The 23406-nt window shown below is 49.7% G+C and overlaps 2 protein-coding genes across 4 annotated transcripts in view; one reads left to right on the top strand and one right to left on the bottom strand.

The window, feature by feature from the left end:
• CCDC92 (coiled-coil domain containing 92) overlaps nt 1-20357 on the top strand; it is a 30485-nt gene extending 10128 nt beyond the window's left edge. The window contains exons 2-4 of one of the 2 annotated variants that reach the window (XM_040620024.1): nt 15689-15835; nt 16432-16473; nt 18957-20357. In XM_040620024.1, the coding sequence (XP_040475958.1) occupies nt 15706-15835; nt 16432-16473; nt 18957-19732 (948 nt within the window). In that variant the 5' untranslated portion in view covers nt 15689-15705 and the 3' untranslated portion in view covers nt 19733-20357. Of the gene's footprint in view, nt 1-15438; nt 15836-16431; nt 16474-18956 lie in introns of those variants that run through there. The other variant, XM_008688796.2, reaches the window with a different exon arrangement.
• A 595-nt stretch (nt 20358-20952) lies between these two features.
• The window catches only part of DNAH10 (dynein axonemal heavy chain 10), a 132636-nt gene continuing 130182 nt past the window's right edge, over nt 20953-23406 (bottom strand). For both annotated transcript variants that reach the window (XM_040620022.1, XM_040620023.1), the window contains 3 exons: nt 23064-23244; nt 21843-21988; nt 20953-21355 (listed from right to left, as the gene is read on the bottom strand). In XM_040620022.1, the coding sequence (XP_040475956.1) occupies nt 21209-21355; nt 21843-21988; nt 23064-23244 (474 nt within the window). In that variant the 3' untranslated portion in view covers nt 20953-21208. The remainder of the gene's footprint in view (nt 21356-21842; nt 21989-23063; nt 23245-23406) is intronic.

Below are 23406 nucleotides of genomic sequence, written 5' to 3'. Positions count from 1 at the left end.
TGGCTGGAGCTTGTCCCTCCTGAGGGCTCCATCCACCCACAGTTTACTGGCAATCCGGGAAACCCAAGGAGAGCAGAATAAACCTCAAGTCAAAAGAGAAGAAAAGGCCTGGCTCCAGTTAGATTGACTCGAGCCCAGGGCTTCTCAGCCACAGTACTGCTTTTTCAGGCTGCATCATTCTCTGTTTTGAGGGCTGTCCTGTGCATTGTAGGCCGTTGTGCAGCATGCCTGACCTCTACCCACTAGATGCCAGACATACCCCTTACCTGATTTTGACAACCCAAAATATCCAGCCCGGGGGCACAAGTGCCAGATGAGAACCCCTTCTCTAACTGGGTCATGCTCTCAAGTGGAGTTAATCAAGAGGATGGACTTCCTGTGTTCTTCCTTTAATTCTGACTGCTTACAGTTGTCTCAAATCATAACATTCACACATGAATTCCGCCTATTCTTTGGAATATATACATACTATATATTCACACACACATATCTTGGGATATATATATATGTATATGTATATATATGTATATGTGTGTGTGTGTGTGTATATCCCCCCTGCTCATGCTCGCTCTCAAATCTTTAAAATAAATAAAACAATAAATTATCAGTGAGGCAACCTATTAGAAAAGCAGACTTTTAGAAATCAAAATTATATTTTAAGTGAATTAGCAATAATCTCTAAAGTCCAGATGTCTTAAAATGCTTGTTTGGTAGTGAAACAGAAGTATTCGTTTCCACGCAGGAAAGCAGGGTACGATTGTAGTTCTTTAACAGAACTAGCTTCTTAACCCAGACACAAAGGAGTGTCTGCTTTTCTGCAGCTTTAAGTGGAAAGAAATATTTTCTCTTATGCAGAGATTTTTTTTCATGAGCAGCATACTCAAGCATGAGCACTGGACTTCTAGTTAGCATCAGGCAAGAAAAGCATAGATCCGAGAAGCTTAAAACTTAAAATATGGGGAAAGAAAAGGGCAGGAGAGGACTTTGAACAGATGGGACATGGGGCAAATGATGTTCCACCTCTGCGGGGCATGCACTTTAAAACATTTGTGGCTTGTCGCCTTCATCTGGACTGACCAGCAGAGTCCACGGCTGAGGGTATGGCCTTGGAGTCGGCCCTTTCAGGGATGAAACGCAGCCACTTGCTAGCTGTGACTTCAAGGAAGTTACTGAACCTGTCAAAGCTTTTTTGTTAATGTGTAAAATGAGGATAATAGTGTCTACTCCTTAGAGTGTATAAAAAGGGCATAGCTTGGCTCGCGGCATTGAAAGCACTCTGTGCGGGTGGTTCTGTGTGACACCATTTCCCCAGAGCGGGAGGATGTGGGGTTAGGGCTCTTGCCTTCCATAATCCTGCCCCACTGGACCAAACACTCTTCAGTCCAGGTTTTGCCTCTGTTGGATAAAACCTGTTTCCCCCCATTTTCTTTCTCTTCTTCCATCTTCATTTTTTCTGAGTGGTTTTTAATAAGCAACTGAAATCCGACGGTTTCTTTTCTATCTAACCTTATTTTCTAACACTCCCCAGAATGTTCTTTCCATGTTCAACATGGGCTCACTGCTATTCTTCAGACTCCATGTTTACCTCACCAGAAACGTCCTCCTGCGTGAACCTAGTACCTCTTCAAAACAAAACCATCTCTGCCCCAGCAGTCCTCCTTTCAGCACTCACTGGGTGCCTCCATGTGCCTGGCAGTGCAGACGGTCCTGGGAATGCTCAAATGACCGGGACCCTGCCTCCCAGGGATTTATACAGCCTCGAGTGGGAGACGGGCAGGTAAATAAGAGCACGCTTCAGGCACTGTGGCAGGTGAATCTTCGTGCTGTTACCCTTCCTCTGGTCCCTGTACTTGGCATATACCTCATGAGGGTTTCATTATACTTTGTTTTCTTTGTACTTGAGTGGCTGAATCGCACAACCCCGGTAAATTGTAGGCATAAGACTGAGTACACAGTGGGCGCCGAGGAGCATGTGCCGGCTTGATATTTAACCTCTAGGCACACGTTTAAAAGGAGGATGGATTGTTCAGCCTATTCTAATAGGTCTTGTCAATTTCGAAAGATAGAAAAATGATGATGTCCAGCGGCTGGTGCTCACCATGACCTCTTGAGGATTGGAGTGGTTCTCAGGCTTTCAGAACTCCTGTTAACAGTGCATTTTTGAATGGGGGAAATGTGACAATAGAAATAAAGAATTGTCTGTGAATGGAGTAGAGTCAGCTTTACAGAGAACTTGCTGCATTGTCCATATTTTTCTCATGTCGTCACGGACCAGGAAAAGCCTCATCGGAGCTTGGCATGAACATTTCCTCATTTCTGAGTCTCTGACTCCACTGAAAAGTTCCTCCGGCGTAAACTAAGCCCTTGATTTGCACATGGCACAGCCACATCCTGAGTTTGATGCTGTGCCAGCGGTCAGCACCAGGGATTGATTTGGTTGGCTCATAACAGAAATAACTTTTCCACGTGTAAATAAGCTGCCCCAATAAGACCCTGTATGTCACAAACTCAGAATATACTGAACACGCCCACGCTTTCTCTCCCACTGAAATTAAACTTTATTTCATTTTTATGTGGCCTGATAGATTTTGGGTCTTTTTATTTGAGAGACTCCCCAAAGGCATGCATGAACTGGCTATCCTTCCCTCCTTTGCCTTATTCCCGTGCCAGTTGGAGAAATACTTCCATATCCTCTCACCTCGCCAATATAAAATACACTACCTAACAGGGGAGGGTGTCTGACCAGAGACTGGCTGAGAGAACCACTAATTCCCAACTATAGGTAACCCTTTCCCCAAGGGCCAGCTCAGATTGTTAGAGGGAGGCATTCATTATTCTAGGTGCTAGTGGTATACCAGGGAACAGACAGAAAGGCCCTTGTTCCCATGGAGTTTACGTTCTGGTAATACAAGAAAGATAAATAAATGACCAAATTGTAGGTAGTGATAAATGCTAGGGAGACATAAACTGGGATAGTGTGATGATGATGGCAGTTAGGATAAAACTGTTAAATCATTCTCATAGTGCAAAGCAAGAACAGGCCCGTAATGGTGTCTGTGGGCGCCTGGGAAACCTGTTTGGGTGATTCTCCGCATTGCAGTAATAATGGTAGCAAGCCCACAGTTCTAGGCGTGGTTCTAAATGCTTTACATCTCTGCTGCCTGGTGTGGTAGCCCCTGGCGATATGGGGCTATTTAAATTTGAATTAATTCAAATCAGAATAAATACAAGGGAAAAAATGTGCTTCCCAGACCTACTAGGTACATTTCAAGTGCCCAGTGTGACTAGTGACTGCTCTATCGGACAGCAGAGTAGACTGTTTGGATCATTGCCGAGGGTTCTGTTGGCTAGCGCCTCCTCAAAGGAGCTCATTTCATTTTCATAGCAACCCTGATAAAGTGGGTACTGCTTCCCCATGTCACAGATAAGGAGAGTGAGGCACAGGGAGCTAGACATAACTTGTCCAAAGTTGCATAGTTAATATGAGACAGGGCTAGGATTCAAGCCACGGCCATGTGGGAGTTAATTCCTACCCTGCTGTGTCGCTGGGGCCCATAGGTGACTAGAGCTGGTCTAGGCAGTCCACCTCCCACAGGACTGCAACCGATAGAGGCGGTTACACCTCGGTAAAATCTTGTCACAGGATGCTTTAAGATTCGGGTAAAAGAAATTCTGAGCCAAGGGCTAGGTCTTTCCTGTCTAAAAATATAGGTCTATATTAACACAACTCCCTCTTTGGAAAGAAAAGAGGAAGCTACAAAGCAGCAAGATAATACCAGGTTGATGTGTGATCTCCATAGAGCAGATCGTCTAAGCTGTCTGTGCCTGTTTCCTAGCACGTAACGTTGGGAGGATAGTAAGTACCCACCCCGCAGGGCTGTCGTGAGGATTTGGTGAGGCGTGGCGTGGGTGGCACTCAGCACACTGCCCAGCATCTGCGCCAGGTGAACGGCGGCGGCTGTCACCACCACGCCTGCCCCATTCTGTAATGGCCACTGGGATGGAACGCTCCAGGGTGCACGGCGAACAGCCAGGACGGACACCTTCTCCTGGAGCTGCCATGAGACCTTCTGGTTCCAAACACCGCACACTGGAATTGGAGGAGAGCCCCAGGAAGGCCTGAGGTGGAGATGTCCCCTTTGGAAACGGATTTGCATTATCTCATACATGGTGCTTATAAATCAAGGCAAGTGTCTTACTCTTCTGAGCCCTCATTCTCTAAAAAATGGGCATAATCATACCTATCTTGCATAATAGTTTCAATAATTAAATGATTATCTACCTATGAGCCTGCCGCATTAACCCTTGGTCAATAGTAACTATAATTACTAACATCGATGAATGATTTCCAGCTTCTCATGAGTAAAAAATGTCTTTGAGTATTTTCTTGCCCAGATGGCTTGGACTGACCCAGAGGCTGGGTCAGGGCAGAGACAACACAGATTGTCATCCAATACCGTCACCATGAGCACACTGTAAATTGCAGTGGCCAAACCTCAGAAAAGCAGGGCAGGGCCAGCTGGTGGAAAGCATCATGGGGTGCTCACTGAGGTGGAGGCTGCCCCACACCCAGCAAGAAAAGTGTCCGCCTCTATGACCTGAGGTGACTATCCTGCCCAGGATGCAAAGCAGGAAGAAAAACAAATCCCCCAGGCTTCTGACTGACCCACAGACTTCAACCAGAGTTGGAGCAACCAGAAGACGCCGAAACACCCAACCTAAGATTTTGGGACTTCAAATGGAAAATCTGGGCACTCTAAACCAAAATTGCTGATTTCTAAAGATGTGGATACATCGGGTGCTTATTATTAAAAGTATCTAAATAAAAGTGGGCACTGACAGAGTGGGTCATGAACCAAGATTCTAGTTAACCCCATCATGGGCACACGGGGCCAAATACAAGAGGAAAAAAACAACAAAAGAAAGTTGTACAAATGGAAAAAGTGACAAAAGTGAAAGAATTGTGACCTTTAAAAGGTAAAGGTCAGTTAAGAGTAAGAGAATACTGAACTGCGCTCCATTCTTTGGAAATTCCTTACAGGACACAGTGATGTTCACTTTCCCCAACTACTTCTGCTCTCCTCCCACAGCTGATAGCTCGTCGATGAAATACAGCTGCCCTACCTCTTATTTTACTTCTCTTTATTCATTTCCCTTTATTTCCACTGGGCTAATGTACTGATGGCTTGTCTATCTAGTATGATCCAAATTAGGTTGCAAGATGAGCCCTAAGATGGCACACATGGCACCAGGCAGCCCCCTCGAGCTCATCAGCTTCATCTGGCTCTCAGCATTGCCTATTGAAGTGTCAGACCTTCTCCGTGGATCCATGTTTCATGAAGAGTTTTCCTCCTCTCTGGAGCCTAGTGCACAATTTACTGAAGAAGTGGAGTATGGGATCCTGGGAGTTCTCTCATGCCCTGACATAATAAAGACTCATTGTGAGCAGAAAGAACTTTAGGTGAGTCAGCCTGAAATGCCACCAGTAAATGTGTCTCATTTATTCTGCACAGACAGGAAGCTTACGGAAAGGAAACGTTGAAGGAACTGAATAATCTCAGGTCAGGATTGTCAGATCATGAGATGGAGAGTCAAAGGGTCACACAGCCCTTGGTGGACATGCTGAAGCCATACAAAAAAAGTGATAGGAAATGAAGATCTAGGTAAATGCCTCTTTAAAAGACTAAGTTTATCTTGTTTTCAAATTATTGGTACTCAAGCTATGTTAGTCCATAGAAATAAGCGGCCAATAAAAATAAATATTTTATTAGTGATCATCAGAGGATATGTAATTACTGAAATTAAATGGCCACTGTGACTTTGGTTACTGAATTGACTATCGTTAGGCTGTTTTAATAATTTCAAAGATCTCTACTGTTTTCCCTATTTAAATTCTTCTGAAATAATTAGCATGGACCCATTTTGCAGAAGGGCAAGTCAAAGGAGGTGACTTGTTTTTGCCTGATTGCTAAGCTAAATTACAAAGCTGTCAGAGATGGCGTAGCTGGGATTGGGCTGAGCTCTTCCACCTAAATCGCAAGGATAAGGTCTCTTTTTCTGTAGGTGATAATTTTCCCAGATGCCCTGTAAGAGTTTAGCTAAATATGTGCTATTAGCACTAATGAAACAATTGACTATTTTACCTTTTGTAAGCAATAAAGGAAAAGTTTGGCTAAATTAAAGTGCGTAGAGCTTCAGTTAATCATACCTTTCTTTCCTTGAAACCTACACTATAATTAGGCAGGTCCACAAGACAGATAAAGGAAGCCCTATCAGTTAAATCAGTTGAAATGGTTCATCTGTTTGGCAAACCACACAGAGATTTTTAAAGCAAGTGAACACATCTTCTGAGCCTTGGACATACAATGTAGATTTAAGGAGATCAAGTGCTAAGATTTAAGGAGAATCTCCTGTTTCATTATTGTGAAAAGGCAGTTCTGCATTTGGGTCACTACATCTTTTAGGTTATCAACCAGTAGACAATTAAAATCTGCAATAATCACAGTGTAGAAATGGAAACACTAATCAGATATGACCTGCTTATTTCCCTTCCATTTAAAGGAAAATATCACTAGGTAGAACCGTGTGTGTGGTCAGTTGGGAGATTTATATGTCCCTAAATTGTTGGCTCAGAACCATCTTGGTAAATGACAAGCTTATTAGAAGTTTGCAAGTGGCATTGCTATTGAGTTGTGAATGTTTTCATCTCTAGCTTCTGAAATGAGGCTACTGGGGTGGTCCCCAGAGGGCAGTCATCCTGGATGCTGTGCAGAAGGACAGGAGGAGGACATAGAGCAGGAAGGCCCAAGAGGAGCCACCCCTAGAGGCTACTTCTCTTTAAGACTTTTCTCTTTGAAGTAGAAAGTGCTGAGCTGAGTCTCTACTGGCATATGTCTGCACACCGACCCCACCTCCCCAGCCAGGAGATGGGGATGCTGGTGTGCCTGCCACAGGGTGTGGGCATTCTGGCAATTAAGTGGCCCAATGTTCTGGGAGACCCAGGGCACTCCCAGAAGCTACCATGTGATTTCAGACCATGGAGCTCATGCATCTGCCCCCCTTGGCCTACACTGCCCTCTTAGAGACACTCTCAGACAATCTGAAACACAGACTTGCTTCTTCCTGAGATGTTTTCAAGTGGAGGGGCTGAGCCCCTACCAGTGTATAGATACCTGACGTGGTTTTTAAATAGAAGCCAAACAGAAACTCTTAAAGCATGAGATAATCAGACTGCAGAGAAACTTGGTTAATAAATCCATCATGGAGGCCCCTAGTGACTGCAGACTTCCCAGACAGCCACATATCACATTCCCGTGTCTAATTGCCATCTCTCTAATCACATCTATTACAACTTTAATGTTAGGCTGTACATGCTTTCAGGAGGAAATGGCTGTCAGTGTCTAAAGAATTGTGGACGGGCCTTGTATTTTATGATGAATAATGTCAGAGAATTATAGGAATGCATAATGCATGGGAGCAGGGAGGTACTCAAGAGCTCCTCGTGATCATTGTCTGCATGTCTTGGGGACACCGAATTGTTGCTTTTGTAAAAATGGCCTTCCCATTCATTATTCTTGGTTCTGGTAAACTAGTCACAATTCTAGCAATCCAAGACTACCCTGGAACAAAATAATTAAAACATGTGATACTGCTTTGCTAGTGGATAGTTAGGGATTATCTTTCTTAAGAGAAATCACTTTTTAATTGTTTTCCTGACTATAATATATGTTCATCATTAAAGCAGCTTTAGGGAGTATCAAAATAGAATTTTTAAAAAGTAAAAATCATCCACAATCCGCCATCTAGAGATAAATGCTTTTAACACTTTGTTGTATATCCTTCTAGATGTTGTCTCTGCTTACATAGGCAAAAATATGACATTAAATATACAGCTTTAATTTTTTAAATTTTTATTTGTCGAAGAAAGAGAGGCAGGCAGAGGGAGAAGCAGGCTCCCCACCGAGCAAAGAGCCGGATGCAGGACTCAATCTCAGGAGCCTGGGATCATGACCTGAGCCAAAGGCAGACACTTAACTGACTGACCCAGCCAGGCATACCAATATACAGCTTTTAATATATATATTTTATATTTTGTATTATGTTATTTTAGTCACCACACAGTACATCATTAGTTTTTGATTTAGTGTTCCATGATTCATTGTTTGCATATAACACCCAGTGCTCCATGCAATACGTGCCCTCCTTACTACCCATCACCGGCCTATCCCAGTCCCCCATCCCCCCTCCCCTCTGAAGCCCTCAGTTTGTTTCTCAGAGTCCATAGTGTCTCGTGGTTCATTCCCCCTTCTGTTTACCCCCCCTTCATTCTTCCCTTCCTTCTCCTACCCATCTCCCTGCTATTTCTTATGTTCCATAAATGAGGGAAACCATATGATAATTGTCTTTCTCTGCTTGACTTATTTCACTTAGCATAATCTCCTCCAGTCCCGTCCATGTTGCTGCAAATTTGACTTAACCAATCGTAGAATATTTCCTTATTGGTAAATACGCATCTCCATGATCATTTGTAATAATCGCAGAGGTTGCATGTACCATGCTAACCTTTTATCGGCATTCAGATTACTTTGTGAGATGGTTATCTTGCAAAAAAAAAAAAAGAAGAAGAAGAAGAAGATGCTTTTCTTTCTTTTTTCCCCCCTTTGCTTGCTTTTGTTTTCCTCTTTTAGCTTTTAGGGACATAATCATTTAAAAAAGATGTGCTGCCTACCGACCCAGAGACTCTCCATCATCTCTATCATCTCTGCCCCTCATGCTTGTGCTTTCTCTCTCTCTCTAAAATAAATAGATAAATCCTTTAAAAAACCTAATTCCCTAAGAATGATTAATAAAGATTTTCTGTCTCTTTCAAAAACAATTGCACCTTTTGTTTTCAACCTTTTTTTGCTTCCACTTTGTTTTGGGGTTTTTTAAAAAAGATTTTATTTAGAGAGAAAGAAAGAGAGCATAAGTGGAGGAAGGGGGAGAGGGAGAGAGAATCCCAAGCGGACTCCACACCAAGCACAGAGCCCAGTGTAGGGCTCAGTCAGTCTCATGACCCCAAAGTCATGACCTGAGCAGAAACCAAGAGTTGGACGCCCAACTAACCGAGCCCCATTTTGCATCCACTTTGTCATGGTGTTCATTCTCTTTACCAAAATATTTCTGGAGTGGTTTTGTTGAATGCTTCTGCTCCCTGGAACTGATGTCCTTTTTCTTGGTGCCCTAATTCTTGGGGATTCTTAAATAACTTACTAGTTGAATTTCTTAAATACACGTGCAAGTAGAAATAGGTCCTACAGCTTAAAACAGTTTTTTATCCAGGACTATTGTGAATTCAGAATAATGTCAGTATTCATTTTCAGAGACGGTAAGTTTTCTTTCCTAAAAGCCGGTATTTTGGATTGAGAGTCGATGGCCTAATTAGCCTTGGACCTTTTTTAGCTTCTTGTAGAGCACTTCAGATTGTTTCTAAGTAAGAAGTAGGCTTTACTGTCCCTGAGGGTGCCTTGCTCTGCCTCTTTATTCTCTGCCCGAATGCTTCTCTCCAGTGCAAGTGGAAGATAGAGGCCAGCAGAAAATGCTCCTGTTTCCTTTTATGTTTCTTTCTTTCTTTTTCTTTTTTTTTTTTAAGATTTTATTTATTTATTTGACAGAGAGACAGCCAGCGAGAGAGGGAACACAAGCAGGGGGAGTGGGAGAGGAAGAAGCAGGCTCCCAGGGGAGGAGCCTGATGTGGGGCTCGATCCCAGAACGCCGGGATCACGCCCTGAGCCGAAGGCAGAGGCTTAAGGACTACGCTACCCAGGCGCCCCTCCTTTTATGTTTCTGTCTTTGGAGTTAACTAGAATTTCTTTGCTAGCTCTATTTCCATACTTAGATGATGTTCTGGAAATACTGGAAGGTAGGACTCAGTAAACAGTTTGGTATGTTTGCATAACTGTGGGCCAGTATTTACATGAAAATAATGTTTGTAACGTTTATAGCTCACATTTAGCTGTAGCTAACAGTGCTTACTGTACCTAGACACTGTATGGGATGGCATTTTGCTCTTGAAACAACCCTATCAGATATTGTGGTGATTTAGGTGACAAGATGGGGTTCAGATTTAATCCCATACACAGTCTGCCTCCTCAAGAACTTGTCCGTTCTGGTCTCGTTTATCCCACTGAGTTCAGCAAATCTTCTTTGGGCCTCAGTTTCTTATCTTGAAATAAAGAGGGGTTGGAATAGCTGGCTGATTTTGAAGGTTTCCTCCACTCTCAACTTCTTGAGTCCAGGAATCTCCCTAGAAAACCACCTCCGTGCTAGAAATCCTCTCCCATTGAGGATTTGCCTTTGCCCTTGGCCAACCTCTATTTTCTCCATGGCAATGCTTACTCTAGGACCTGTAGGAGAGCGGAACATGGAGTCCGCAGGAGAAGGCCACAGAGGTCCTTGTCACAGAACACTGGGACGCCATGGCCTGTTCAGGACCAGGCAGCTCCTGTCGGGTCACAGGCATTGCCAAAGGCGTGGAGAGGGCAGTGGGACGGACTGCAGCTGTTCTGATCGCTCGTGGCATGAGGGAATCTAACGTGAATGGGTTATAACTTATTCATGACTAGAATCTAAAATAGCTTCTTATAACTAATTCACAGCTACCACGAGAGTGCTAGTGTGCTATTTTTTCAGATTCTAAAATTATTACCCTAGTTCCACAGGCTTTCTGTTGAGCAAAAGATAAGTCTGCTTTTGATTGCCCAGGAACAAAGAAGTTTCCCATTTTTAAATGGTGGGACCCTTTCCTATCAAAGATATTCCATTGCTTTTAGTCTAAGAAATGTGGTACAGGCACACTTTAAAATATTTCTTCTGGTATGTCAAGGAATTATGGGATGAGGTCATGTTCAAATCAGTGTTTTTTGATTAATGCAATGTAATTCTTGTGGAGAGCTCCACTCGGCAACATTAGAAAACATTGTAAAATTATCTGAAGCCGGCCTCTAATGTATGAGTTCAGATGTGAAGGAAGAATGGAAGTTCATTAGGCAAAAGGGTGGGAGGTAGTTTGCCAGGAAAATTCCAGATGGAGGGAACAAGTCGTGCAAAGGCCCTGTGTTGGGGGAGGGGTGTGGCAGACGAGGTCGGGGAGGACAACAGTGTTGATGGAGTCCCGAGGGGACTGGTGTGGGGTGAGGCTGGGGAAGGCAGGCAGAGCAGGCCAGGCCTTTGGGAATGGGGGCTGGATCCCAAGAGCATTGCAGGGATGCGACATGGTCAGAGCTGTGTTTGCAGATGAAAATGTAGGCAAGATCTGTGTGTGTGCTTAGGAGGGATGTTGAAAAAAAGGTATGTATTTAAAAGGGGGTGAGAGTGAGCCTGGCTTTGGTTCCTCCACATCGTAGCACCAGAGCTGCTCCCGGCAGCGGCTGAGGTGCGGCGTTTTGACCCCACATGGACTCATTGCTGAGTCAGCCCCAGAAGAGGACAGGGAGTGTGGCCCTAGCTTTCGGACTGGGCACCTGCCTGGACCCCAAGGACCAGGACACACAGGCGATGATGCTATGTGTACTTTATTCTTTCTGCCCAAGCTAGCTTAGCTGCTTCATAAAGGCTCCAGCTAGGCCCAGAGTGCTTGCCTTCACCCAGCTTCCTTGACAACTTTGCTGGTGAGCCTTTTTGCCATACTGGCTGGTCAACAGTGCCCTGCAGTCATTGTCTGTCTAAACTGGAGTGCAGAGAGCCCGTGGATCCTGCCCCGGTGAGCAGCGCAGTGCAGGCCGTCACATTGTCTGGGGCTGGTGTGGCCGGAGGCACACCACGCTCCCTGTGCTGAGAGGCCACCACGAGGTACCCCGCTTATTTACTTTTCTGGGTCAGAGCATTCGAGATGTGATGCAGACGTTTGGAAAAGCGTCTGATTTTCTGCATGGAATTGAGACCTACCCCAGCCTTCAGGATTCTCACTCACAGAGCCTTAGGGCCCAGAGAAGCTACAAGGCTCAGATGCAGCATTCCCTGATTAATGGTTTCCCTTGTCAGTGGGATATTCCTGCTTTTCCTCAGGGGAGTATTGCGAGAACAAATGACGTAAGTGATAGGAGAGCACTTTGTGTATAAGTGAAGATGGCCCATAAATAAAATTATCGTGTCATCATTCATACATTAATGCCCTGAAAGAGAGGAAAGAACATTACTTTTGAATTAGGATGAGAATTGGACACGAGCTACTGACAGACCATTTGTCCTCATGCTGCCACAGAGCAGCCTCAGTGAGGTCGGGGCTGACATCTCTCCAAGGACCTTCATTAAAAGCAAGTTATCACCAGGAGATGGTGTTAGCATCCCTCCCTGTGCCGGGAGGCCGTCTTGGCCAGGTCTCCAAAACCGATCTCTAGAATTTGGAACCGTAAGCCCTTGTTAAGCATTAATTTTCCCAACATGTAGAGTGAATTGAAAATTAACAGGAATTTACTGCCTAATGAATTTACCACAGGAAGAAATGCATGTGTGGCTTAACCTCCAAATCACGGCCGAGGCGGTCTATTCAGCAGGTCTCCCTTCAGGATGCCCGTGCCCGCTGCTCAGCTGGGGTTGCGCTGGCAGAGCCGTGCACACCATGGGCGGGGGTCCTGCCCTCTGGCTGCCGCCGTGGCCGGGCCCTGGAATGCCAGTCACTTGGAAGCCTGTGATCTGCAGCTGAGGACAGCATCTCTGAGAGGAGAGGAGGCCAGTGTCCAGGCCGCGCTGCCTTTGGCCGAGCCAATAACTGTGAAATTGCTGACAGCTCCCAGTGATGCTTAGAAACAAAATCGGATTGCCTCAAGACAAAAAGCCACAATACAAAGAGCCCACAATTTGTAGTATATGCCCTTTTGGCACAGAAAGTGCAGTGTTGTGCAAGCCGTGCTCCATTACTGGTTGACACACCGTCGAGACGGGGCGAATGCCTTTACTCAAGCAGGATGCATTATTCATGGATAGTAGACGCCCTGCACTTTTACCTTCATCCATCATGCTGACCCTTTCAGGGCGGAGTCATCAATGCTCCTTCATGTCTCGGACTTCCAGAGCGTCTCAGGGAGTCTGAATTAAGCCTCTCAGGACCACCGTCATTTCTTTCTCCAAGTTAGCCACATGTCCCAGCTATGTCTCCGTGGCCTAAACTAGAGGCTTCTGTAGGTTCGTTCTTGCCAGGTCACCGGAGGGATTAGGTCATGACCATGACTGCATGTCACAAGAGCCTAAGGATAAGACATTGAAAGTGTCACTTTCTTTTAAGCTACAGCAACTCCTTGTCGTCGGGAAGTCAGTGACGTTGTCAGCCTTTTGAGCTGATGGAAGAGAATATAGTAGCTTGGACACAATTTGGAGACGTTACTCATTTCCTCGGGCCTAAGTGGGCCTGTGCTGTTGCTGTGTCTCCCAACACCTGGAGGGTGCCCTGCACGGATAGCGTCTCCTCACTTGGGCCTGTTACACCAGCACGGAGTGCAGAGAAGGAGAGAGCACCAGTTGAGTGAAGTGCCACGGGGTTGAAAATGCCTGGCCTCCCACTGTCAGGGCCCCAAATGGAGTCACCACGGCTCCCTTGCCTGCTCTGCGTGTTACAGACTCACAGTCTTCCTGTTCACCTTGTGTTTCTTCCCAAGACTGTCTGCCCATGACAATGGGAAGCTTCAAGGGCCCGTTCTTATTTCTGTACTTGCTGCAGTGAACTAGTAAATTACAGATTTAGTGCAATTCAAGGCTGCTGAGCCACTGAGGCAATTAGAGTGAGAATGCTCAGATTTAAATTTTTTACAAATAAAATGTATCTATCACACTATGATTGGAACAGGGTGGCCACTGAGGTCCTATTTTTACTCCCCTCTCTGCCCCCTCCAGTAGGTTACGGGCACATCTCATCCCGTACTATTGGTGCTAGATAAAACTGTTTTGAAATTTTAGTGTTTCCCATTTTCTTTGAGCAAGGCCTACCTGTAAAGTTAGATTCAAGCAGGAAACCAGAGGGAACTCCTTCCCACAAGAGCACGCCGGCCAGCCCGGCCGCACCCCTCGGCGTGGCTGGCTCCTGCGTTAGGGTCAGCATCCTGCTTTCGGGCCACATGCTGGCCAGGCCAGGCAGCGTGGGCTCTCCGGAGCCCTGGGGTGCCGGGTGGAATTCCCCGCCTGGCCCAGGGCCTGGACAGGAGTACCTGCACTTGAAGCAGAGACCAGCCTTCGGGCTGGAGACTCAAAGGCGGCTCACAGCTCCCTGTGGAGCTCTGTCTGATGGACTTGACCCTAGCCTCAGCTGTAGCCGGCCTGAAGCCGAGTTAGAGGCCTGGGAAATCTCATCTCTATTCCCTAGAAACCATCACTGCAATTTGCTTAGCTAGTTCCCTCTTGTTGGATTCTGTTTGTGGTCTTTTCTGACTGTGAACTGCTCTGTAACAGCCGTTGTCACGGCTACCTCTTTTCACACAAAAGTAAATCTTGTTCTTCGGTTGATTCTTAGAAATGAAATCCCAAATTCAGGGGGGTGATATATTCCCAGGCTCCAGACACACTTTGCCAAATGGCACCCCCACCCCCACCCCAGACGAGGGGAAGCGGCTAACACTGCCACCGGATGCTGTGCCGTGCCCCTCTCCCCCCAGAATGTCCTTTTGTTCCTCTGTACCTGTTCCCCTTACCCTCACTCTTGGGCTTGCCTGTCACACTCTTATTTCCTCCTTAACTTTCCTTTGGAGAGAAGCCTGTGGCCCGAGGAGATCCTGGGAAGTGTTTCCGTGTGAGTGAAGATGCATGTCTAGAGTTCCAGTTATGAACTTTTCTTAGCTCCTGAGCTGGGGTATAAATATGGCACTGGTCTTACAAATCACAGTGACTGGTGTCACCCAGTGTGGTGACAGTACCTGGGTGTGTGGTCATCTGCAGAGCTATCCACATACTGGAACCCCTTTGAGAAGTGGTGTCTCCTCTGGGAGGGCTCTTTGGCATAGCAAATGAGGAAAAATGCACTCTGAGCTTCTGTGTTTGCAAGAATAATTTATAAGGAAATAATCCACATTTTGTTCTTTGCATTTTTGAGTGCTATGCAAGGCGTCTTAAATTTCTTTGGTAGCTTTTCCAGAAAGACCAATTGACTTTACCACATTTCTCGAGTTACAGTAAAGGCAGAGAATCTGAGGCCCTGAGTGAGCAGCTGATGATTGATGACTGAAGCCACTGCGGGCAGGGAGGCAGGGTTTGGGGACAGACTCCAGATTCCCATAGTCACCACAGGGCCCTTTCCCAAAGAATGATGCGTGGCTCCTCTCAGCTCTGTGAAATTCAGGGGCTTCCTTCTGGAATTCTCCCCGCCTCTTCCTCCTACTCCTTGCTTTGGTCAGCTCTCAATATCATTTTGAGGAAACATTCACCCCGTTGCCCAGATGCCCGGTTTTTCCGAGAGGAAGCTGTCAGTGTGTACTTTGTCAGGGAAATCTTTGGCAATCTAGCAGTTTCGGTCACAGTCTGTTGAAGTCTCTGTGGCATGTGGAAAAGCTAAGATTTGGAGTCAGGCCACATTTGATGTACCCCTTCTGCCTCCAGAGCCAGGCCTCATGCTGCCCACAACTGCCCCAAAGCCAAGGAGGGCGGGCAGCAGGCAGCGCCCTCTTCCAGCCTTCCACCTGCGACCCTCATTGTCAGAGACAGCCACCAGGGTCCATGTTTCCCGCAGGTCATCTGGATGTCAGCATGGCAGCCACAAACCTGGAGAACCAGTTGCACAGTGCCCAGAAGAACCTCCTGTTCCTTCAGCGGGAGCACGCCAGCACCCTCAAGGGGCTGCATGCCGAGATCAGGCGGCTGCAGCAGCACTGCACAGGTACCGGGGGCCCCAGCATGCCCCCCCCCTCAGCCCCGGCCCGTAGAGCAAAGCAGGACCTGTTGTCGGGACTGTTTGAGACAGCGGCCGGTTCAGAAGCCGTGCCAGGCTTGCTTAGGCGGGGAGCGAGAAGGGATTTCACTCTTCTCTCTGACGTGCTTAAGCCCACCATCGCTGGAGTCCCTCTCAGGGTCTTCCTTCATCCTCTGTGCCTAATCGACACGCACCAAGCATGAAGCTGCAAAGCCATTTTTTGGCATACTGAGGATTTAGGAGATCAAAATGCAGTGGTTAGGATTCACAGTGCATTTTGGAACCGACTGCCGAAGTGTAACACACAGAGCAAGCTGCTCGCTAACTATGGATGCCGGAGTGTGTCTTAGGGAAGGAAGGTCTCTCTAAAGACTAGGAAGGACAGTGGCCGCTGGTGGCTTGTGCCGTTTGCACGCCTGCCACTAAGACTGCCAAACCCTGCTCTGTCTGGGCAGGACTTGCCGGCTGATCGTGGGAATCAGTTGTGCATTTTCAGAGTTGATGAAGGCTTAGAAACCTACTGTAAATGTAAAAAATTAACATACATATGGTTTCCTTTTTAGATTTAACATACGAGCTGACACTCAAAAGTTCGGACCAGCCAGGTAAGAACTTCCTCCGCAAAAGGGAATGGTGGTATTATTTCTGGTTGTGGCACATGTTGGTCCCATTTGTTCACTAGCTACACATTTAGCAGAAAATGCATCTGCTAGGAAGAGTTGCCTGTGTGACCAGAGCTTTCTAAGAAAAGATGGGAAGGAAGTTTAGACTCTGAGGTGTTATGAGGGGCTGTCAGTGGAGTGGGAGGGAGAAGTGGTCTTATTTTCTTTTGATGGACACGTATATTCGGGATGTCTGTTAGAAGCCTTTCTTGACTTTCTGATTTTTCTCCAGTGGATATGTGTTCCTTCTCTAATCAAGAAATCAATGTAATTTAAACCAGAAAGAGAACGAGCAGGGTCCCAACTCCTCTGTCCCTCGAGCCTCACCCAGGACCTGGCACAGAGCAGGCACTCCTGACACAATGGTTGAGTGAGCAAATGACTGTAGATAGTCCCCAAAGGATTGTGAATGACTTTCTCTAGACTGCAGTCCCAGAAATGCTTCCCCTCAACCAGAATCCTCAGGGACCCCCAAAGATATCAGCCTGACGTCAGCTGGGGCAGAGGAGCTAGAATGGGGGCCCCTGTGGCCAGTGACCATTAGCTTGCTCCCCTGAACCGATGGGGATTTGAAAAGTACAGAATCCACACTGGAGTTAAGATGCCTTTTCCTGAATAGGCCGCACTATAGCAGTCATTATTCATGAGTATGTCCAAGTCCGGGTAACAGACACAGACCTTTCCGTGGGTCTCAGTGCGCTGCCAAGCACTGACTTTTCCATTTGTGACACTCAGGTTACAGTCTCCTGAGTATGCCTTTCAGGGGCCCACGTGTCCTTTTGTCTGTGTGGCAGAGGAGGGGCCTTACTGAAGAGACCGGACTCTAGGCTCCTCCTCCCCCACAGCCCTGGGCCAGGATTGGGGCCTTCGGGGACTCAGGAGAACAGAGTGTCCTGCACCCCTGCCATGCACACCCCAGGAATCAGGGTATCTTCATTTCCCACCCCCTCCTGACCAGGCCAATCTCAAGATTAATTCTTGCCCTGAACCCTCTCTGCGCACAGGAGGGCGGACCTCACATGCCTGAGCCCTCCTACCCTGGCCTCTAGAGAGCCCCTCGAGGTTCTCAGCCCTAAATTCCGAGGCTACCCACCCACTGTCCTCAGCAGCAGGGTCTCAAGGTGACAATTGGAGGCAGTGTGAGAGCTCCCAGCCGGCCCTTGGCGGGGGGGGGGGGCACATCTCCCCTCCCCAGGACTGGAAGTCACTGCTTCATGTTAGTGGATGCAGAACTTGCTCCATCTAGGGGCACAGGGGTGGGGGGAAGATACAGGCTCCTGGACCTCCTCCCCTGGAAGTTCTGATTCGAGGCTCAAGGAGGAGACCTGAGAATCTGTTTAAAGAGTGACACAGTGAGGGGCACCTGGCTGGCTCAGTTCCAGAACGTGTGACTCTTGCTCTTGCGGTTATAAGTTTGAGTACCACATTGGGTATAGAGATTAAAAAGTCATTTAAGTGATGCAGTGACTGAGCACTCAGGCAGCTGGGGAAATCTGGCTGTAGGTGATGAAGAGCAGTTGCCGCAGCTCAGTGCATGTGCAGCTTTTATGGGGAAAGACTGAAACTTCTAGAAAGGATGTGTGTGGAGGAGGAGGTAGAGCAGAGCTCCTTGTAGAAGAATGGAAATTGGCAAAATAGGAGGTGCTGGTCCCTGGGAACAATGATCACCAAAGAGCAGCTCTCTGGAGTCTCAGGGAGGCAGGGGCAGGCAGGCAGAGGAGCTCCTGGAGAGTCGGGAGCCAACAAACATCAGTCCGTAGCCCTGGATTCGGGGCCCCGCTCGGCCCGCATCCTCATGTGAGGTGCCCGCAGACGCCCGCTTCCGGCAGGCACAGGCCCAGGCAGCCCGGGGGGAGTTCCTGAGCGGCTGGGGGTAGGTGCGCACAGAGTGGGCTGGGGGCCAAGGCGGAGCCCTGGTCCAGGCACAGGGACACCCGCCACTCTGAGACGTGATGAGTGGGGGCACCCATGTGGCAGGGAAGGCTGCAGCCTCCCCTCCTGTCTCCTCTGCAGCTTCAGAGTTTTGTGCTTAGACACAAAGAAAGTCTACAGTTATCTTTCAAAATGTGCTTCGAATGGAGCGGGCGCTTAGTAAATGCCCAAGCAGAGAGATGGATCTGCTCACTAAGTATTTGCCGAGGTCTGATACCCTGAGATGGCCTGTTGTGACTTCAGCATTTCTGAAGTTTGGAGGCATTCTTCTATGCAGTGAGCCAGGGAACCGAGAGCTGGAAGGTGCTCAGAGAGCGCTCGATCCTCACCCGGGTGAGGAGAGAGGGGATGGAGGCGGGAGCACGNNNNCCCCCCCCCCCACCGCAGCCACCGGGCACCCCCTCCCGCCCTGGGGAGGGGAGGCCGGCCCAGACCAGACTCCCTGCCTCTGCTCGGGGGGGTTCTAAATCCCATCCCCCGGCTTGTTCTTCTAGGAGGTGGGTCTTCCAGAAGCAGTGAACTAAAGAGAAGATGTGAAGAACTGGAAGCCCAGCTGAAGCTCCAGGAGAACGAGAACAACGAGCTGCTCAAAGAGCTGGAGCAGAAGAATGCCATGATCGCGGTGCTGGAGAACACGGTCAAGGAGCGGGAGAAGAAGTACCTGGAGGAGCTGAAGGTGAAGAGCCACAAGCTGAACATGCTGTCCAGCGAGCTCGAGCAGCGCGCCAGCACCATTGCCTACCTGACCTCCCAGCTGCACGCCGCCAAGCGCAAGCTCATGAGCGCCAGCGGGACCGCGGACGGCAGCCCCTCTGGGAGCCCCGTGCTGGCCAGCTACAAGCCGGCCCCCCCCAAGGACAAGCTGCCCGAAACGCCCCGCCGCCGGATGAAAAAGAGCCTCTCGGCCCCCCTGCACCCAGAATTTGAAGAGGTCTACAGATTTGGGGCCGAGAGCCGGAAACTCCTCTTGCGGGAGCCCGTGGATGCCATGCCCGACCCCACCCCATTCCTGCTGGCCAGGGAGTCCGCCGAGGTCCACCTCATCAAGGAGAGGCCTCTGGTCATCCCCCCCATCGCCTCCGACCGTGGCCCGAGCGAGCCGCAGAGCCCGGCCCGGGAGAAGCCGCACAAGGCTCACGTGGGGGTGGCCCACCGCATCCACCACGCTGCCCCGCCACAGGCCCAGCCCGAGGTGGAGACGCTGGCGGTCGACCAGGTGAACGGAGGGAAAGTCGCGAGGAAGCACTCAGGGACGGACAGAACTGTGTGAAGCCTGCCCCAGGCGAGCTTCACCCTCGGCTGTCGATGCACTGTGATCACTACTAGGAAAAACTCATCCACGCCTTTTTTTTTTTTCTTAATTCCCATGCATGCCAAATTTTTTTCAGACCTGTCAACAGATGATTCTTCTCCTCTTGCTCTCTTACACCAAAATACAATCGTGTCCCTGCAGAATACGTATTTACTAATCGCTGTGGCCAAACACCTGTGTGCCGAATTGCTTGCTTCTAATCCCACTCCGTGTAACCTCCGTGTGCTCGTGGACAAAGCACAGGCCACAGGCTGCATCACTACTCGACGTTAATGAGATCAGATAGTCACACGCCTCATTATACAGCGGGAGCAATACCTGCCGACCGACCTTGACCCTCTCGCTCCAGCTTCCAGGGCAGCCCGTCAGGAGCAGCCCCCGCTCCCGCCTGGAGACCCTGTAACCTCCCGACAAGCCTGTCCCAGGGCGGCACGGATAGCCGAGCAGCTGTATATGTATATCATGGGAACTAAATAAGATGATGTTACTTCTCATATCACCACAACCTGAATGTGTGTTCATATTTTTTGTTAGTTTTATCCAAAATGTTCAAGATCCCAACAAACTTTATTTTCTAAACCTGCCTCTTTCTGTTTTGTGTCTTTTATTAAACCACCTGAGGGAGGAGCTGGGGGGGAGGCTGTAGGAGGGAGAAAAACAGCTGCCCCCCCCCCATAACTACGGCATTCTCACCCCATGTTCTCTCCCAGGGCTCTGGCCCCTGAGAAGGCTCTGTGCTTCCAGGCTCTGGCAGAAGCTGCTTGTGCCCCTGACTGGCCCCTGCCCCTCTGCCCTGCTGGTGCTCCACCCCGCCCCTCCCTTGCAGAGTAAAACCCCTCCTACCCTCCAGCAGGTCTGGCCCCAGGGTGCATGGAAGGAAGGGATGCCCAGGAGCCAGGTCTGGATGTCGTAAGTCCGCACCCAGCCGCACACAGCCCCAGCCAGGGTGTGGGTAGGAGCTCACGCAGGAACCACACGCCAGCTCAGGGTCCTCACCCTCACCCAACAGGCCGGAGGACTCTGGGGGAGGGGTGGCAGCCAACGACCTTGGCCATCTCTGCTGGGGGCAGTGGCATCAGCCCAGGAAGGGGACTCTGCCGGACCCCACCCAGCAGCCCAGCACCTCCACCTAATCCACATCTCCTCTGAGAAGGGAAGGAAAACGACATACCTTGAAATGGTCTCTAGTGTTTACTTTCCAAATACGCAGAATCCTTAGAAACAGTTGCAAAAAACAAAACCAGTTGCTTAATTTCTACAGAAAGAGTAAATCGGCTGATTTCTCACGAAAGGAAAAGCCGTGTCCGTCCACCCCTAGCCGCTCCAGGCCCTGAGAGCTGACCGCAGCCGTGACCGTTGTTGCCGGATGCCCACATTTCCACTGCCAGCCACGGATGGACGGAGCTGGGCGTGCGCGTTTCTTGGCCCAGAGGGTCAGTCGGAGTTCAGCGTGAGGCACACCCCCTGCAGCACCCAGTGAGAAATGTGCTTTGCGGTGAAGAGATCGGCTTCAAACACCAGGCCAACTCCCATGGCATTCCTCCTCATGGAGGTGGTGTAGACCGGCGTCCGGAAGGTGTTCTGCAAAGGAGAGGCAAGTGAGGGGCCCCGCCAGAGGGTGGTGGAGCTCAAGCCCAGGCCGTGGGGCGCTCCGTGTGTGTGCTGACGGCCCAGTGCGTGTCCCGCCAGCCGGGCCGGGCCGCCCTCTGCAGCCGAACGCAGATGGGGCTGCTTCCCGGGGACACGCTCCATAAAAGTGGATCCGAGCCGGGCGAGGCTGGAGGCACCTGCTGCCGCCCCAGATAGAAGGACCTGATGAGTCGGGCAATGCCCACAGGACGTGATGGGAAGGGAGGCGTCTCCCCCGCAGTCAGCCTGGACCACGGCTCGGAGCGTGAAGCTGTGCTGCCCCGGGAGTCTCTGCTTGCATGCCTGTGCACGCGGGGGTCTTCCCAGGAAGTGGCTCCACGCTCTTGCCCTGCCTCAGGGCTTCTCCCACCCATGAAAGGTTAAGCACCTGTGTTTTAAAGGGCAAGATCGTCTGAACCGCCCCAGCTGTGACCCCCACCTGCAGTTTGAGGCGATGAGCTTCAATGGGGATGATCTTCAGGATTGGCAGGTCAACCACCAGCACCTTGGGTTTGCTCTTGATAAGACATCCTCTTTCTACATCCCAGTCAGCGCCTTCTAGATACAGTCCCGAGACAAAGCACCCTGGAGATCGCAGGAAGAGCGGGATGTATGTGGAGGTGCCAGCAGCTCCGCTGGGTGGCGGCTCTCCCGGGTGTCCGTGGCGCACACACCAAGATAACTAACCCGCTCTCCTTCCCGGACACAGCCCAGGCCTTTTCCCAAAAGAGGTGGCTGTCCTGTCTTCCCTTTGTGGAGGGACAGCCCAGACAGGACACTCTGCGGACCCCATGAGCCTCCCCCACGGCCTCGGTGAAGGGGATGAGGGGTGGTCACCTTCCCCAGCAATCTGCTTCAAGGCACACAGCCCTAGACCGCGGGAGCCCCCCGGTGATAAAGACAGCAGCACTGGTCAGTTGGTACCACCACAACCCCAAGTCCCCCCTGAGCTAGAGGGAGTGGGGGCAGGAAGTCCAAGCCCAGCAGAGAAAATGGCATCTGGGGAGCAGGACATGGCAGACATGCACAGCAGCAGAGGACATTCACCCAGCGCGCGCGGTGGCCCTGACACCTGCCAGTTCCTCTGAGACCGCGCTGGCCTTGTGCTACGGGGATGGTGAGCACCCCTGCATCTCCACACTCCACTAAGCTTGCTCAAGAGGGCTTGTGTTGCTCACGGTTAAATGTCCTTGGACTCCGGGGCCCAGCCCTGGGAAATGGTGGCTTCCAGCCAGAGTGTGCAGGGTCAGCCACCAGAGTCGAAGGGACCTGACATTATAATGTAATGGGTCCAACCTCACCTGACCTGCCTTCTGGCGCCCACGCCCCTGGCGCCTCAGGGTTTCCAAGGAATCCCTTGGGTGACCCAGCTCTTCAAAAGACCTAATTCTGACCGAGAAGCCCACTTCCCACAAACGGGCAGGGTGAACATGGTGCAGGTCCCTCCTGACATCAACCCCAGATCTCAACACTGAAACTGGAAGAGCAGCGCATGTGGTCACCCTCAGAGAGGTCAAGACGCGGAGAGTGCACACACAGCGCCAGTGTCCGCAGCAGCCTCACTTTCAAATGTGGCCGGGCCCGTTTCGGCCCGCACTATGCTTGTTGCTCTGAATCGGGGATGGCTCGGGGAGGAGATTCCCCAGCGGGCTGACCGTACCTTGTCCTGCCCGCTCGTTCACTTCATCTGCATCTTGGAACTTGGTCACTTGTGTGAACAAGGTGGAGCGGTCCAGCGGCCAGTTGTTCCTCCGACAGGTGGCCTGCACCAGGGCCGTGAGGTAGGATTCTGGAATGTGCAGCCCCGAGAGCCACATCACGCTGGGCTCACCCTCGGTGACCTGGAGGGAAGGGAGGGAAGCTGGCAAGAGCCTGTGGCCACCATCAAATGCCAGGGCCAGCGCTGACCAGAAGTTTGGTTCACGATAAAAACATAGTTCACCTTGACAGCAAAAAGATGGGCGTTGGAACAACTGGCAGCCTGCTGGGGAAAACAAGCTGAA

Source organism: Ursus maritimus, unplaced genomic scaffold (genome assembly GCF_017311325.1).
Source record: "Ursus maritimus isolate PB19 unplaced genomic scaffold, ASM1731132v1 scaffold_33, whole genome shotgun sequence".
Taxonomy (NCBI): domain Eukaryota; kingdom Metazoa; phylum Chordata; class Mammalia; order Carnivora; family Ursidae; genus Ursus; species Ursus maritimus.
The sequence above is the reverse complement of the archived record's forward strand: the minus strand, read 5'-3'. Positions and strand labels throughout refer to the sequence as shown.